This window comes from Misgurnus anguillicaudatus, unplaced genomic scaffold, assembly GCF_027580225.2.
Source record: "Misgurnus anguillicaudatus unplaced genomic scaffold, ASM2758022v2 HiC_scaffold_33, whole genome shotgun sequence".
In the NCBI taxonomy this organism is placed as follows: Eukaryota; Metazoa; Chordata; class Actinopteri; order Cypriniformes; family Cobitidae; genus Misgurnus; species Misgurnus anguillicaudatus.
This window is the reverse complement of record NW_027395283.1, coordinates 6889100-6908215: the sequence shown is the minus strand read 5'-3', so window position 1 is coordinate 6908215 and position 19116 is coordinate 6889100. Positions and strand designations below refer to the sequence as shown.

The window sequence follows — 19116 nt, the reverse complement described above, 5'->3', positions numbered from 1 at the left end:
GTCACGTTGACTTGTAATTTCTCCACATATGACTATAATAGCAAATTGAAAAACTATAGACTAACACAGATGGAACTATGAAAGTCAATAATGTGACTGAATAAATCCATAATATATCAAAACAGAAACACAACCCGGTGGCAAAAAATACTTAATGGTTTATAAATGTAAAATGAATAATTGTGCTTTTTAATGTTAAAATAGCTCTTTGTCCCTGTCAGGATCCCTAATGTTATTAAGTGTATTTTGTCTTGTTTCTGGTGCCGGGATCCTGACACCCCCGTATACGTGTTCTGTGTCTGTGTGGAGAGTCATGTGGTCTGTGTTTATGTTTTGTGTACCGCATGCTCTCCTGTCTTAAGTCTTGACCCTGCCCCCTCGTTTCCTTGTTAATTATTCATGATTGGTTTATTCCCTTCACCTGTTTGTCATTGTTCCCTAGTTTAGTTTTCCCTATTTAAAGCCATTGTGTGTTATGTCTTGTGCCGGTTCATTGTGTATCGTATGATACCGTCTCGTGTGTGCTTTGTCTGTCATGTCAAGATTATTTTATAGTCATTGTCATTGTTTGCCCCCTCGAGGGTATTTATGATTTAATAAACGTCTTTGAGTTATGAGCTGTCTGCGATTGGGTTCTATCCACCACCCCACCCTGACAGTCCCTCCTATAAGATGTCGATCTCAGAAATGTCCCCAAGCCTGTTTGAGTTTGAGGCTCCTGCATTACAGCATTTATTACTGACTGACATTCAGGGTGCACTTATATTAATAAACTAAGCCTGAAAGTCTGTTTTACTGGACAATGATATCACTTTTTTGTATGAAGGATAAACACGAATTAAAGGTGAACATTAATATATTTATCATTTTTTATTTTAAATATGATATAGTTTTATAGGAGAAGGTTTCATTGGCCATTTTTTTTCCAGAGGTTTGTTTTTGGTTCAGACATCCATTGCAGGCATTCTTGGCAGTTTTTCCTGAGGCTTTTTTAATATGCATACCGTCATCGGATTTATACCGTACCGACCGAAATGAAGAAGTATACAGCGATAAAAATTTTGGCCTTATCGTCCAGCCATATGATAGAGAAACATTGCATTTTATTATTTTAAAATATATAGGGGTGGTTTCCCAGACAGGGATTAGACTAGTCTTAGACTAAAGTAAATGTAATAGCTGTCCAAACTGAAAACAACTTGCACTGACATATTTTAAAATACATCAATGCCCTTTGTTTTGCCTTAAAATGCACACAAGTAATGTTTTTAGTAAGGTGTGTTTGTTAAAACAATTTATATTTCATAATTAAACTAAGACCTAGTTCTGGCTTAAACTAATCCCTATCTGGGAAACCACCCCATAAAACATTATTTCTGAATGTTCTGTAAAAATATTGCTGAGAAAACACAATTCACTTGATTGTTTGTTTCATTTAAAGTCACCATGGTGTTGATTAGTGTTTGTTTTAGTTGGACTCTTGACCCTTGACTTTTTGTTTGCTAGTTATTCCCTGGTTGTGTTAACTTTGTGTATATAAAACACATTTGTTATGGTAATGTAAAGTTAGTGTAATTCTGGTGCAGTTGGTAGATAATTTGTTGTTTTAAACATTGTGTGAAAATTAAAACATGACATTGTCATAACGTTTGAAAATGGTAGAATGTAACATTCATCTAACGTTCAGACAAAACAGAAACGTTCTTAGAACATCAAGAAAACTGAACACTTTTTATATTGGCAGAATGTTGGGAACTTTTTTGAGATTGACTGCTGATTTATTTACAACATTAAGAAAATGACTTTTGTTAGAAAAGATTCTTCCAAAGTAAGAGTTCAAAATAAAATCATAAAATAATTAAATTAATTGTATTAAAGCAACACAATTGCACTGTTGCACTTTTCAACCTCATGTGGGAGCCGTAAGCCAACCTTACATGGAAAACTACATAGTGTTGCTTTAATATGTAAACAGTCATGTGATTGTTGTTAGTTTTACTTACTTGAGTTTTTTAGTTTCTTTAATCACAAGCTGCAGTTTCACAAGAACTTCATCTGCTGTATTTTTATCTCCAATAAATTTATTTAGATCAAGTTCATCCAAATGCTGCTCAGAGGTCAACAACACAAAAACTAAAGCTGCCCACTGTGAAGAGGAGAGTTTGGTCTCTCCTACTGATGAAGATGTCACATAACGTTGAATCTCCTGCAGCAGTGAATCATCACCCAGTTCATTCAGACAGTGAATCAGATTGATGGATTTCTCTGGAAACAGATTCTCATTCATCTTCTGTTTAATGTACTTAACAGTTTTCTCTTTCTTGTAGGAGCATCTTCTCATCTGTGTCAGTAGATCCTGTAAGAGAATCTGATTGGACTCCAGTGAAAGACCCAGAAGAAAACGCAGGAAAAGATCCAGATGTCCATTCTTACTCTTTAAAGATTCATTTACAGCTCGCTGATGTAACTCATATAATGAAGGCTGTTCTGATGATTTAGGTTTCACTATTTCCATAATTTTAGAAAACCGACCTGGTTTAAACTCACATCTGTTGTTGTCTGTGAAGGAGATGTGAGCATAAAGAGCTGCTAGATGTTCCTGGATGCTGAGATGAACAAAGCAGTAAACTTTCCCCTGATACAAACCAAACTCCTCTCTGAAGATCTGAGTACACAATCCTGAGTACACTGATGCTTCTGCTACATCAATGTCACACTCTCTCAGGTCTTCATCATAGAAGATCAGATTGCCTTTCACAAGCTGCTCAAAAGCCAGTTTCCCCAGTTTGAAGATCATGTCTTCATCTTTCTTCTCATAGTCCTTCTGATGTTTGATGTTTGTCTGAATGATCAGGAAGTGTGTGTACATTTGAGTGAGAGTCTTGGGGATCTCTCTTCTCTCTGCTTCACTCAACATTCTCTCTAGAACAGTGACTGAAATCCAGCAGAAGACTGGGATGTGACACATGATGTAGAGACTCCTGGATGACTTCAGGTGTGAAATGATTTGATCAGACAGACTCTCATCACTGATTCTCTTCCTGAAGTATTCCTCCTTCTGTGGATCAGTGAATCCTCGTACCTCTGTGACTCGATCAACACACTCAGAGGGGATGAGATCAGCTGCTGCTGGTCTGGAGGTGATCCAGATGAGAGCAGAGGGAAACAGATTCCCCTTGATGAGGTTTGTCAGCATCACGTCCACTGAGGTTGATTCACTTACATCACACAACCTCACACTGCTGTGAAAATCCAGAGACAGACAACACTCATCCAAACCATCAAAGATGAACAACACTTTATATTCATCACTGAAGATTTCCATTTCTTTTGTTTGTGGGAAGAAAAGATGAAGAAGATCTAAAAGACTGAGTGTTTTGTTCTTCATCAAATTGATCTCTCTGAAAGGAAGTGGAAATATGAGGTGGACGTCCTGATTCTCTTTCTCTTCAGCCCAGTCCAGAATGAACTTCTGTACAGAGACTGTTTTTCCAATGCCAGCGACTCCCTTTGTCAGCACACTTCTGATGTGTTTGTCTTGTTCAGGTAAAGGTTTAAAGATGTCATTACATTTGATTGGTGTCTCCTCTGTTGTTGTTCTTCTGGATTGTGTCTCAATCTGTCTCACTTCATGTTCATTACTGATCTCTCCACTTTCACTCTCTGTGATGTAGAGCTCTGTGTAGATCTCATTCAGTAGTGTTGGGTTTCTCTTATTTGATGTTACCTCATACAAACACTCAAACTTCTTCCTCAGATTTGATTTGAATGTGTTTAGGACTTCAGCAAGATTAGAGTCATGACTGTAAATTAAAAGTAATATATTAGATAAGAACACAAGTTTGAGTTAAAAAGAAAAGAGCAAAATGTTGTTTTTGCATCACAAAACATGGAACATGTAAATATGGATGGAATTTTTTTTTAAGTATCATGTGGTCAACTTTTTTAGTCTCTAAAAATAAATTAAAGTCCTATTATTTACCTGAAATGAGGACTCATGTTTTTATTGAAGTCTTGTAGTTTATTCCCAAATTGTTCAATCTTCCTCCCCTTACAGTCGGGTTCTGTTATGATTCGTCTGGATGGCAAGAATGAAAATGAAGAATCACTTAAAGGGCGGTTCCCATTATAACTATAACTATAAAAAATATAGTTTTAAAAATCCTTTGATTTTAAAGAGAATAGTGGAGTTCACACCACAACTATAACGATAAAGATACAAGTAAAAGTATCGTTGTGATCACTTGCGGAGCGATTTTTTTCTAACCGGTGAACGATAAACCAATCACAGCCAATCAAATCTACTTTAATCTAAAGTGAACGCACATTTGAAATGTCACTGTGGGTGTTGAGGATATCTGCTGGTTATAGCCAGTTATAGCAGCATATTTATACATTTCAATGTAAACAATTACAGCAAGTGGAGAGATTTTAATACAAAAACTGTAAATTTTATGTGTCTCTTTGCATGAATATGTCTAATAATGAAGAATAATTTCTCATCTCTTTGACAAAATACACGATTGTAAAAAAAATGTTAAACTACAATCATAGTTTTCAAAGATATTGTATACTTGTGTGCAGGCTGTGTTTCTTCACTCTTAAAGTATATTGGCAGACCCATAGACGCATCACTCTTCATAGACACACAGCTGAACTCTGAATCTGATCTCTTCTGATGATCTGAACTATAACACACAACAGATTTAATACTTATATTAATAATGTTTTGAAGATGATCATAATTAAAAACAACACGTAAGTATTTTCCTATAATATAAACGGGTGATTCTCTGAATTGGGTGCCTTTTGGGTCATACTTTTTTTAAAATATATACCTTAAATAGTTATATTTTTTATCATTTCATGTGATAGTGGATTAGTCAAACCTTTAAGAAAATACATTTTCCCACCTCAGGCATGAAATTCTAATCAATATTGAGTGTTTTTTTTCCACTTGGACTTGGACCCTGTTTAAATATGATTTAAAAAGATTTTCAAGTAAATTCTTGTAGAAGCTTTTCAATGAGATGTCCCTTGTTTGATATCATTTATTGCATGTAGAATTTTTTTTTTAATGCTCACCATTTGAATACCAAATCAGGTCATGAAAACTGTTTCTAACATTTGTCTTCATATCTTATCACAAAATATGCGTTAACATTAGAATTTAATCAGGCTTTCATATTTTTTCAGACTGTCCTGTAAATTCTGCACACAGCAAAACAAACTTTGACCTAATTTGTCGTTTTATCACCAAAATATTAATAAAAACTATCAAATAACAGGGTTGAACTCAGCATAACGGGGTTGAAAATGATAACAGGGTTGAAGTGATGATCATCATTTAATATAGCATGGATTTCTTACCTGTAAAATTAATGATATCACATTCAATAAAATTTTATTTTATTAAAGTTGGCAAAAACAAACAAACATTTTAATAAGTATTTAACATTAAATCAAAAGAATTAAGGATTAATTGATCAAAAACATCAATCGATCTTTCAATTTGGTTTTATTGAACATAAAATACCATAATCGATTATTTCTAACAGGTCACATAACAATATAACAAGTCTACAATTGAGTACTCTACTAAAAAGTGTCAAATTTTCAACCCCGTCACAACGATTCAACCCTGTTATAATAAAAATGTGACGGGGTTGAATGTGACGGGTTGAAGTTTTTGCCTAACAGTAGCTGTAACTCCGTACTTAACTAAGACAGTAGCATCACATGGCATTTAGGAAATCATACAAGTTTAATGTTTTGCAAAACTATTATTAAATTTTTCTTAAACCGTTGTTTACTATCATTTAGTAATACAACAGAGTTGAAATGTTGAGCCTGACAATCTTAATCTGACAGTGAAAAACATGAAATAAATGTAAGAAAAGATTCTGACACTTGCCTTTCTTTGCAGCATGTTCTTCAAGAGACTTGTGTGATATCACTTTCTGGGTGTGATGCCACAGGGATTGATCCGTTATTTTTATAGGGGGGTAAATAGTATGGCGTGACGGGGTTGAAAACAAACTGGAGGACATGTATAAATATTGCAATTTCATATATAATTAATGCATTTTTATATACATATGTATATTTTAGTTAAAGTAAACCCACGTATGATTAAATTAGCAGTAACTATTTTGCATTAATTGCAGTTTTTATTTGTTTGATATTCAATGAAAATGTAATGATGGTTAGTGGGGACATGCAAGTATGCTTGTTGTCTACTACTTCGGCAACCCATATCTATAAATTAAAATAAAATAAAAGCATTTTTTGTTGCATTATAATGCAAAGGCACCTGGTTCTATTAATTGATTGCGTTAAAATGCATTTTGTGATTTCCTTTAATTAAAAATCTTTGAAGTAAGTTTGGGGGACTTAAAGGGCACCCAATTCAGAGAATCACCCAAACGTTATTTAATTAAGTGTTTCTATAAAGTACCTGCATCCTGGAGAAAAATCTTCATGTGTTGATATTTGATCCATGATGGAGCTGCAGAGGTGAATCTGATCAATCTGATCTCCACAACTGATACTGAATGAAAATAACAGTCAGACACAAAATAAAGTTCAAATCAAAGTGAATAAACAGACATTATGAATCCTGAGTGTTGAAGAAACAACTGCATCATCAATACAACTACACAACATCACCTCACATCAACACCCCTTACGAAAATTAACCATGGTTTTACTACAGTTAAGACCAAAAAACCATGGTTAGTGTAGTAAAACCATGGTTTTGCTTATAGTAATCAATTCACCAAAAAACCATGGTTACTACACTTTTACCACAATATAACCATGGTTAATTTTCGTAAGGGACAACATTAACACAAATTAACTTAAGAGTCAAAGACAGCGCAAAACATTCAATAAATAACGCTAAAATTATTCTTTTTTTAAGAAACTATCAAATAAATATCAAATAATAAATCAGTCCATTAGAGAAACAGGAAGTGTAAAGCGTCTCGCGACAACTGAATTTACAATCTGACTGGACTCACATCCTCAAAATCCTCCAACTTTAACATCAACTACACACGAGACAATACATGAATCTGCTTTCATAAACCTTATATTTATCAGTTTGATGATCGGTGTGTTGAGGATCTTCTCATCCCATCTCTATAAAATGGTGAATGGAAAAGTTAAACGCTAAACTTTTTACTTTCGCTTTAAGCCTGTGACGTCACCGACAAGAAGACCGATCGTGTGATGTTTTTCTCCCTCTGCTGGTAGTAAACGAGCATTACAACTAAAGCAGTAAAGTCATATGAGTTTGGTGTAATATAAGTGATTTTTCATTATTTTTGTGTTTTATATTAACATTCATATATTTATAGTGTGAGGATGTTCTCATTAAACTGCATGAAAACACTTTTTCAGTTGAGCTGATAGAGACACATTTAGTGATTTATTATAGAGAGATCTTTAAGATGTGTTTACTGTCTAATGAAGGTTTGTGACAGAACAGAGAAATGTTTCACAAGATAAAATAACTGTGTACAACTTTACATCACAAACTCACAACCATCACAAAACACAAACACTCGTTCATACTTGAGTAAGAGAAACACAATATATTACAAATAACGAGTTTGTTATATTCTGAACGAGATAATTTTCATCTATTTTGTATGTGTTTGACCAGTTTTTTCTTATTTTATCAGACTGACCTGTTTTACTCATTATGAATGACAGTAGCCTGTATCTAACTGCTGTGTTAGGATGATATAGTAGTTTAGTTTCCTCTCAGTGTTAATGTGTGAGGTTTTCTCCTTTATGAAAGAGCACAAAACACTTTGAGTTGAACTAAACTTATATTCACTGTATGTAAGAGTCATTTGTTATAAAGTTTGTGTTTGTCCACTAAATGGCGCAGTTTGACTCTGCTGTTCAGAAAGCGTCTGGCAGATAATCAGTTTGTATTTTCAATAAGTCCTGCTGTTATTGTGCAAACCACAGCGATAGACCAAAGCTGAAATGTGTATAACATTTTATAAAAAAAAGTTTAACATTTTATAAAACTTTATGTTTTGTATTAAAACTGTAAATTACGCTCATTTCATCTTTACGGTCATCAGTAGGACTGTAATCAGGACGACATACAACTGATGTCTGCACAATTAATATCAGTAAAGTTTAGATTATTGAATATGTTTATTTCATGTCACAAAGCAACTAGATGTACAGAGAGAGAGAGATTCAGAGAAAGATTTTCATTAATTATAAAAAACCTTTCCATGGGTATTTAAACAAAATATTGACTGATATCTGAAATATCAGTATGATTGAAAACGTAACTTTTTAGGATAATTATCAGACATTAAACATTAAAAGATGTAAAGAAAACTCCGCCTCCACTGCCACCTACAGGACATTTGTGTTATTACAGTTATTCTGCAGTGTGTCATAGACAATAGAAACATTATTCACAGTTTCTTTATTTTCTCCACTGAAATCTAAAGTGTGTGTTGAATGTGCAGATGAATGAAATGTATAAGATAACTGATGGTGCTGTTCTCAGATCAGATGCAGGGACACTGAGAAACATCAGCACCAGCACATCTGGCCTGTATCAGTGGACTGCGTCAAACATCATAGGAAAGAGCACCTGTGTCCTTAACCTGCAGGTTGTAGCACGTAAGTGTGTAAGGAGAGACATTACAGACACAAAGACTGTCACATGATCAGATATGAGGTCTGATCACAGCTCTGTCTCGTATCACAGCTCAGACACAGAGTGTGGGTCTGATCACCGGCCGGCATCATCGACACGAGCGTTCTGGCTGTGATCATCTGATGTCTGCTGGTCACACATGTGGATTATACAGGACCCTTGAGAAAGATTTTGGTAGATTCTCATTCCAAATGGTTGGAAATTCATCCTGTAACAACTTCACAAACTACCATCATGAAAATGAAACTGTGTTTTAGCACACATGGATTGCCTAAAATGATAGTGACCCCCGTTTCAAATCTCTACCTTTTCTTGATGAGACCACCCATGACACAATCTTCAGGAGTCTAACTGAGAGAATTCTAGATGATTGTTCACAGACTGTTCAGGTATTTGATTGTTTTAATATTAATATAATGAAATAAAGTGTAAATCAGTTAGGCCTATTTAATTAAAGTCAGTATTTACTATAGTATCCTCTAGCATTAACTAGTTAACTCATCAACTGTTTTAAATAGTATAGTAAACGTTTGTATTTACTCTAGTAAAGCCAAAGTAAATGTATTACTATTATTAGGTACTACACTTTGTTAATTTAATATACTGCAGTATTCTGTAGTATTAACTACTATAGTGAATAGAAAAACTTTAGTAAATACTACAGTAGTACTTCAATAATATTTACTATGGTAAGTTTCAAAAACCACTATAGTATCTAGGACTTTTACTACAGTTTACCATAGATGTTAAAGTATACTACAGTATTTTTCTCAAACAAAACATCCAGGATTTGTTTGTTGCTGAGCTCATCAGTGTGTTTTTCTTTAGTCAGAATGAACCAAATTATTGATCTGACCACTCTTAATGTTCCTGCTATCTCTATGATGAATTTGTTGTGTTATTGAAATCTACCTTGTGTCTGCATCACTTGTATGGAGATCTCCCTGAATCACATGATTTGTGTTTACAGCCACAGCTTTCAAATGCAGATGTCACACTTCAATCAACTCCAGACCTTTAACATGCTTCATTTATGAGGAAATCATTTAAAAAATAGACAATAAATGTCCATAAAACAGCTTTTAAATCAACTGTCCCATTACTACATATTAAACAGCTGTAATTCCTAAATCCTTCAGTCAGTTTGATTGTGAATCCTCTCTAAATAAAGCTAAGAGTCTGCACTTTAAGATAATATTCATTATATGACTGGAACTGGAAAACATTTTTGTGAACAGCTAAAATAACACAAAATGTGCCTCTGTCCCAATATTTATGGAGCTAGAAATTAACTTTACAAAGTGATAAAAAGATCATGGAGTGCAGAAATACACAAGTTTACTGTTAACAGAGTAACTTACACAGACAACACAGAATACTGTTTCACATCAACCAGTTTCTCTTTTTGACTGGCGTACTTTATTTAAACAGAAACATCTGCATTCTCATGACTCATTTTCTGCTTTATACTCATCTAGTCTTCCTCCTCTCACATACTTTATCCTCATTTCCAATTTATGCTGTATATTCACGAGGCAAACAATGCTTTCAAGCTTGTAAAATACTATAGCTAGTATTGTAATAACCAAAGCACATAAACGCCTCCAAAGCGCCTCAAGCGGTCATTTTTAGAACAACACCTGACGTTCAGACGCCTTTGATGGAGTTCAGGATTTTACCTCAAGATTGTACAAATTATAATAATGACCTAATGTACTGTTCACTGAGTATGAATTTACTGTTTTGTTTTTACATTTACTTTGAATTAGTCATAGAATGTGTTGTGTTTTATAGAGGGGTTGCAAGTTTACAAACATTGCAGGGTGCGTGCGCATCCAGGAGGCAGAAAGCCCGATTGGTGAGCAGATCCGCTACTGCAACAACCTTAATTATTGAAGCGTTCTTTATTGTTTGTATATAAATAAGACTTGATTTTAGTTGGATTTGTTTTTCTGTCTTTATTTTTGCAGTGTTACTGTGATACATGTATGAATTATAATGTTATAATTATAATGCTAGTAACGTAATAGTCGCATCTACTGGTATGCTAACATCAGGCACCCAGCACTGACTCTGTTGGTACTATTTTCCACGCAACAATTCCTTGGCATTTTGACTTACAGACACCGCTACTAGCATACAACACAATGCACTTCTCTTCTTTCTGCCTCTCGGTTGCGCGCGCAACCAGTTAGTGACGTCGCCGTGCAACCCGTCTATTGTAAATTTATTATAAAGTTTGTGTTTGTCCACTAGATGGCGCAGTTTAACTCTGACGTTCAGAAAGCGTATGGCAGATAATCAACAGCGATAGACCAAAGCTGAAATGTCAAGTTTATCATTTTATTAAACTTTGTGATTTTATTTACATTTCATTCAGTGTCTGAACTTTTTTGTAATTGATCACATAATCATGAAAAAGTCCTGCAGTCAGATCCTGAAGAACACAAACGCAAAGACGTCCAATATTTGGATTTAGAGATAAATGAGCTGCGAGTCTTCAATGTTGTGCTGAACTTGAACACATTTCAGTTTAAGATGAAGTTAAAAACCCCAACAGTGTAGAAGAAGAGGAATCTTGTCATTATTTACTTCAGTTTATGATCCTATGAGATTTCTTGCTCCTCTTACACTGACTGATAAATCGCTCTTATAGGAAATGTGTAGACAGAAGCTGAGTTAGGATGAAGATTTACCTCCAACACTTCAAAGTCAGATTTAGATAAAGTCACAGATCAGATCCTGTACTGAATAATCAACTCATACGATTAAGAGGAAGTGATGTCACTATTGTGTCTTCTTATTCACCTTCAGATCATACTGAAGATCAGACATCTTTACATCTTTCCTGTAAACTGTGCATCAGTCCTAAATAAAAATGAAAGAGAAAGTCAATCAGATATGAGATCATCATCAGTGTCAGATGAAGAGATAGAAAAACAAACTATTAGTGCTGTCAGTCAGTGATAGAAATGAAATCTTAACATAATAAACATGTCAACAATCTGTTTAGTGGTAGAAAAGAGACCGCACTCAGAGACTGAATCAAATACAAAAACTGTATTAAAATACCGAATAGTGTTCACAGGCCATAACAAACACAAGGACAAACGTTTCGGGCTTAGCCCATCATCAGTGTCACAACTTCAAAACACGTCATAAGGCGCTAATGCCTCTTATAGGTTCCTCCACCAATCACTCCATATGTGGAAAAGGATACACCCATGATCATTACTGGCAATCAACCATTGGCTATAGTCGTGAATATATTACGTAAGCATGTCCAATAGAACATCCTATCCCTCCAAAACATGATATAATGTACTACGAGAGACAAAAATATAATAAACTTCAAGAAACAACCTTTTTTAAGAAACAAACAAAAAATATATATATCAAAATACACAAATAATACCATAAAGAAAACTAAATAAGCCAAAAGCGAAAAATACAAGAGTGAAAAATAATGCTCAATAATCAACCATATATCATATAATACAATACTAAAGCAAGAAAAAGAAAAAAAGAGCAAAAAACAGGGCATGTATACATACAGGTAACCAATCAAAAAACATGTGAAATCCAATTCTTCATTCATACCACTCGGATGTAAGGTTTTAAGAGTAGAGATCCAGAAACATTCTCTTTGCAGAAGTTTCCTTTCAATATCTCCACCCCTACGTGCCGCTTTTATGTGTTCAATAACAGTGAAAGAAAGAGAAGATAGAGAGTGGTTAGCTTCAACAAAATGTCTAGCTACCGAAGATTTCTCATCCTTACGTCTGATAGCACTATTGTGCTTAATCATGCGTGTTTTAATAGGGCTATTAGTTTTACCAACGTATTGTTTATTACATGGACATGTGATCAGATATACTACATTAGTTGTACTACATGTAGTAAATTGTTTAATTTTGTAGCTCCTTTCTGTCACCGAACATGTAAAAGAAGTTATTTTTCGAGTGTTGTTTCTGCATGCTGCACAAGTACGACATGGGAAAAAACTGAGATATTCTTTAGCAGTCCCTCCCTGTTATCATGTGTATTGTAACCAGTGTTGGGTAAGTTACTCAAAAAAAGTAATTAATTACTAGTTACTAATTACATCTTCAATCATGTAATTAGATTACTTTACAAATTACTCTCTCTAAAAAGTATTTAATTACTTATTACTAATAACTTTCTAAATCCTATTCAGTACATGATACAAGGATAGGCTTGAAATGGCCCAAATAAATAATATATAAAAGTACATCAATTATTCTTGTCCCATTTAATGGGCCAATTCTCTCTATTAACTAACTATTAACTACTTTTGCCTCAATATACTCCAACTACTGCTTAGTAATACTAAAGAAGTTGTTAATTTTAAGTATTGGTAGAAATGGGGAGGGTTAAGGATGTAGACTAAGGTTTTGCAGAATCAGGCATTAATATGTGCTATTAAGTATTAATAAACAGCCAACATCTCATTAATATTAATGCTAATAATCAATCAGTTAATAGTGAGAATTGTAAACTAAAACCATATTAAATCCACTATCGTATTATATTATACATAATTGTTCTACAATACCTACAAAGTATTTAGTTACATCAGAAGTAACTGTAATAAGATTACAAGAAAAATAAGAGTAATCCCTTACTTTACTTTTTCAAGGAAAAAGTAATTAAATTACAGTAACTAATTACTTAGTAACTAGTTACACCCAACACTGATTGTAACTATCCGCTCTTACCAAAAAATCTCTGGTGTTGCTCGCTCTGTAATGGGAAAAAAGAGGAAGTTCAGAAAAAAGAATACGGCCTATAGGATCACTACCGAGTATATGCCAATGTTTTCGTATGGATTCTTTAATTAGGGAACTCTGTCTTGTGTATGTGGTAGTGCAAACCACCGGAGCACGCCCCACCGTCTAAGGGGTAGTTTCGTAGTTATGAACTTTTTCCAGGGCTTCATTTAGCCAAGTATGGGTATCCTCTCAGGCTAAATTGTTTGTACATTTTCCTTATTTCGTTATTAAAATCGGATTCCTTAGAGCATATCCGTTTAATTCTAAGGAACTGTGTATACGGAATACCTCTTTTTAAATATGTCGGATGCGCACTCGAAGCATGTAAAATGCTATTCTTATCAGTAGGCTTCGTGTATAGACTGGTCGATAAAGTGCCACCCTCCAAAAACAATCTGTTTATCACATACACATGAGCTACAACAATACAAAAACACATTTCATCTATTTCCTCTGAATATTTGATGTCAATGTAAGAGATGAATGTATTGATATGTATGTAGTATAATATAATGACACACTGACAGTTTTATGAGTTCACACACAAACAGTAAGAAAATGAAGGTGATGCTTTATTTTAAAAGTCCTGGAGGTTGACAGTCGTGTAAATAAAGAGAAACAGCATCAATGTCAAAGCTCGACAGAGAGTTGTGTGAAGTGTCCATGAGATTTTAAGAGTTCCCTTACGAAAAAGAACAAGTTCATTTTATTAAGTATACTTAAGTAATGTTGGAGTATAGTTTTAAGTATACTTTATGTAGTAAGTGTACTAACATTTATGTTCTAGTAGTAAACTTGTAAGTGTACTGCTTGAATACCGCTTGGGACTAAATTGGCCCACTTTTAGTATATAAAAGTATACTTCTAAGCAGGGCCGGCGCCACGAGGGGGCGTGAGGGGGCGTCGCCCCCTTACCGGCACTTTCCCGCCCCCTCAGATCACCATTAATGTTGAATGGGATTTTAATGATAACATTTTATTTAAAAATCACATTTGCCTTGTGTATTGTCTTCCTAAAGTGAATTTAATAGTCTAATTATTTAACAAAACAAAAAAAATCAAGTGTGCATGTATTCTGTTGTCTACCATGACATTAATAAACACACGCCCACTCCATGGCTTGTTACACTTCAAGCGGCGCCACTAGAACTGTGAGGCGATGACGTCAAAGCGCCGCGAGAGCGAGACGAAATTACACTTTGCATGATTTCTCGAATAGTTCTCGCGGTACTTTGACGTCATCCGGCTGTCGGTTCTTGCAGCGCCGCATGGAGTTGAACAAGCCTTTTGTGTTGACGGCTTGACGCACGTCGACAATGAGCCTGCGTTCTCAGTCTCAGCGGGAAATCAAGATGTCGAAGTGCGAAAGTATATCAAAAGTAACAGAAAGAAGTGGGAGAGTGACCCGGTCCTGCCCTGTAGCAATGGATATATGTAAAATAGCACAGCAAATTCTGCAAACCGGATTATCACACATCAATTAATGCCGTGGCGTGGATTATTACCGGAGCATTTCAGATGCACAGAACCAAATGTTCAGCTGTCATATCAATTCTGGCACCATGAACTTCAGCAGACTGTACATAGTTTTGAAAAGTTCAGATGTTTATGTTCTTCAGCATCCTTGCAAGTTAAAGTACAACCAACCTATTATTGTTCTGCATTTAACGTTAAAGGTAAGCATACGATCTCTGTCTCACACACACCTGTTTATCAGAAGTAAAATACATGTATTAATATTAATAGATAAAAAACAGACATTGAATTTATAATTAACGAATAGTTATTTGAATTAGCCTATCCTAAAGCATAGCTAACTGTGTAAACGAGTTATTGTCATTTTGCTATTGTGGTTCTCTATCTGCTGGTGTTTAATCGCTAGCTTATGGTGCATTACTTGTGGCAGTTAAAATAACTACGTTAAATGATCAAATTGAACCAAAATTTTGATAAAATGTTGCGTTTGGACCGTTTTTGCGCTAGAAGCCATTTGCAAACACTGTCCCCCACCATTACGTAAAAATTATTTGCACTACGGAAAGCAAACACGAAGTACGAACATTTCATAATTTCAGGGTATTATATTGCATTAACTAATTTCACCATGGACATTCGAAATGGATTAAAAAAAAATACCTCTGGGTCTGAACTTCAAATGAGCAGTGTTGTGCTGTTAAGTAACGTTAGGTATGCTTTTTTGTTGTTGTATATAGTAAAAGTGTTCAGATCATGTACGTTGCTCACTATAGCTGTAGTTTTTGTGGTTGTATTACAGAGATGTTTGTTTATAACACGTTAAAGCTTAAGGGACGTACCAAAGCTATATGTATTTTCCAGCTTGGGGAATTAAATGCATTTTGTGTGATCGCCCCCTCTGGTATTTAAGACGCCCCCTCGTCAGCGCTCGGCTGGCGCCGGCACTGCTTCTAAGTGTACTATAAGTGTAAGAGTAGTCAACTTTAAGTGTACAACTAGTGCACAATTAGTTCTTCATTTGTACTGCAAGTGAACTCATGAGTATACTAGTAATTTTCTAGACTTATACTTCAAGTGTACATGCAAATGTTTGTTAGATTACTCTTAGTAAACTAGTAGGTTACTCATTTTGTGCTGCAGGTATACTTCCAAATGTTCTTTTAATATACTTTTAGTTAACTAGTAGTTCCCTTTCAGTCGGTCACTACGACGTCACGTCGTGACCGACGAATTGGGAACTCGCTTAGAGAGACCAATCTGCTTCGAATACTACAAAAAACGCCAATGAACTTGGCATTGAGATATTTGCATAATGCTGGCGCCGCCCCGCCAGGTGCGTATATAAGGCGCACGTGCAAATGAGGAAATCAGCTTTTTATCGCTTCGAAAGCCGGCAGTATCTGCTACTGAGAAGCTACTTTACTCTGTTGGGATCGATTGCGGAAGTTGGTTGGACTGGCAGTACCACAGCGGACGCTTCGCAGCATTCCACAGGCTCTGCATCTTTTTGTTTTGAGTTTAGTGTGTGCGTTGCCTTTCCCTGTGCGCATCATCAACTGAGCATCTGAGTGAATTTCCCTAAAAGAGTGATACGAGAGAGCTTTGTGCCTTGTTAAAGGCAGCCACTCTCTCGTATATCCGGCGATTAGCGTCCTTCTCAGGATGGCTTTTCGTCCGTGTGATCTTGGATGCGGGAAGTATATGGGTCCGAAGGACGGTCACGAGCGTTGTCTTTCGTGTTTGGGCATCGAGCACGCAGAGGCAGCGTTCGCTGGGGGTAAGTGTTCTCACTGCGAGAACATGTCCCTTGTGGATTTGCGGAGACGGTTGTCTTTCCTCCGGGAAAAACGCAACCCACGTCCAGCGAGTTCCGAACGCCGCCACGGAGCGGCCGTGAGGCTCTCAAAGGATGATCTCCGCATCACTGTGCTGAGCCGGTCGGGGGATTCGTCCTCCGGCTCTCAGCCTCCTCATCCACAGCCGGTTGATGTGCCGATGGAGACTGCAGAGTCGTGTTCTGCGATGTCTGCAGGATCTGTCGTGCCTCCCTCCGGGTCCACGGAGACCGCAGCATCCGAGGGTGGGCCCTCTCCCTCTGAGGATCCGGATGTCCTCCCCCCTTCCGGACGGGTCGTGACGCCGGATTTCGATCCAGAGATGGTGGCCGTGCTCTCTCGAGCGGCGGAGACCGTAGGGTTGGAGTGGGTTCACCCCCCACAGCCCGAACCGTCCCGCCTGGATGATTGGTTCTTTGGAGCTGCCCGGGTTTCACAACCCTCTCCGCCGGTACCATTCTTCCCCGAGGTGCACGAGGAGCTGACTAGGACCTGGAAGTCACCGTTTTCTACCAGATTACGGTCTTTTCAGCCCTCCCCCCTCACCTCCCTCACCGATGGAGCTGCTAAGGGTTATACGGGGATCCCCCCCGTAGAGCGTGCGGTCGCGATGCAACTGTGTCCGGCCACCGCTCCCTCCTGGAAGGACCGCCCAACCCTACCCTCCCGTGCTTGCAGACAGTCTTCCGGTTTAATGGGGGCTGCCCACCAGGCATGCGGAGAGGCGGCTTCAGCCCTGCACGCTATGGCGTTGCTGCAGGTACATCAGGCGAAAGCTTTGAGAGATCTGCATGAGGGAGGACACGACTCGCCTGTGCTTTCGGAGCTCCGGGCCGCGACGGATCTGGCCCTTCGTGCTACGAAAGTCACAGCGCAGGCGATTGGTCGTGCGATGTCCACGATGGTGGTCCAAGAACGCCATCTATGGCTCTGTCTGGCGGACATGTCTGAGGCGGAGAAGAACAAGTTCTTGGATGCCCCCGTGTCCCAGGCGGGTCTTTTCGGCGAGTCGGTGGAGTCTTTCGCCCAGCAGTTCTCCGCCGCCCAGAAGCAGACGGAGGCGATCGCTCAGATCATGCCCCGGCGCAAGCGACCTGCATCTCGCCCTCCAGCGCCGGTGGCCCCGTCTGCTCCTCGCCGAGGGCGCCCTCCGGCGGCTGCCTCCGCCCCCCCCGCTAGAACATCTTCCAGGCCACGGAGGGGGACCAGCCGTCGGCAGCCCGCCCCGCCCGCTCCACCCGCTTCCCGTGGTAAACGGAGGTCGAAGCGGCCCTGAGACGGGCGACCTGGATTTGGATGGGATCACTCTACGGGAGACGGTGATGGCACCACTCCTTCCACCGGTAGAGGGCCGGGTGGAGAATCTTTGGTTTCGTTTTGTTTCTGTTCCGCCGGCTTCTCAGCCGGCACCCACAAAACCACAAAAAGAGTGCATTCCTATTCCTTCTCCAGGTCTCCAGAGGATCGAGAGAGATGTGAGCGGGCAGTCAGATGCTCTTCCTCCCTCTCCTCTATCGCCAGCGGGTGTTCTGGCGAGTTCGAGTTCTCCACTGCGGAGACCGGACCACCAGCATACCCTTCGGAGTCTGCGTCCTCCGCTGAGGAGACCGGACGACCGTCTCTCTCAGCGGGCTCAGGTCAGTGTCACACACACACACTGTAGATGCTTATGCTGTCACGGCAGACGCACCGGCAGTCCCGCCTGTCCCGCCTCGCTGCCCCGCCGCGGGTTCACCGGTTGTGCCGCTAATTCCTCTCGTACGGTACTTGGGAGCTTGGCTTCAGCTTCCCAACCCGTCTCGTTGGGTTTTACGCACGATCCGCCTCGGTTACGAAATTCAGTTCAATCGGCACACTCCCAAATTTGCGGGCGTACGTTTCACCACGGTGAAAGCGTCCGATGCACATGTACTGCGTGCAGAGGTCGAGGTCCTGTTGGCGAAGGACGCGATCGAGCCGATCCCTCTTACCGAGATGAGATCGGGTTTTTACAGCCCGTATTTCATAGTTCCCAAGAAAGGCGGCGGGTTACGACCGATTTTGGATTTGCGTGTCCTGAACAAATCTCTTCAGAAGAGGTCTTTCAGGATGATTACACCGAAACAGATTTTCAGTGCAATACGCCCCCACGATTGGTTTGCAGCGATAGACCTGAAAGACGCGTATTTTCATGTGTCCATTCTTCCCCGTCACAGACCGTTTCTCCGGTTTGCGTTCGAGGGTCGGGCATATCAATACAAAGTTTTACCGTTCGGGCTGTCTCTCTCTCCCCGTGTGTTCACGAAAGTGATAGAGGCGGCGTTACAGCCCCTCA

General features: G+C 38.4%; 2 protein-coding genes across 3 annotated transcripts in view; both read right to left on the bottom strand.

The window, feature by feature from the left end:
* Nucleotides 1-1999: 1999 nt before the first annotated feature.
* Nucleotides 2000-19116, bottom strand: part of LOC129437200 (protein NLRC3-like) — a 196869-nt gene continuing 179752 nt past the window's right edge. The window contains exons 3-4 of the mRNA XM_073865739.1: nt 3983-4078; nt 2000-3803 (exon numbers count right to left, since the gene is read on the bottom strand). Of these exons, the coding sequence (XP_073721840.1) occupies nt 2000-3803; nt 3983-4078 (1900 nt within the window). The remainder of the gene's footprint in view (nt 3804-3982; nt 4079-19116) is intronic.
* LOC141363207 (protein NLRC3-like) overlaps nt 11023-19116 on the bottom strand; it is a 261612-nt gene continuing 253518 nt past the window's right edge. For both annotated transcript variants that reach the window (XM_073865808.1, XM_073865807.1), the window contains exon 10: nt 11023-11566. In XM_073865808.1, coding sequence (XP_073721909.1) covers nt 11536-11566 — 31 coding nt within the window. In that variant the 3' untranslated portion in view covers nt 11023-11535. The remainder of the gene's footprint in view (nt 11567-19116) is intronic.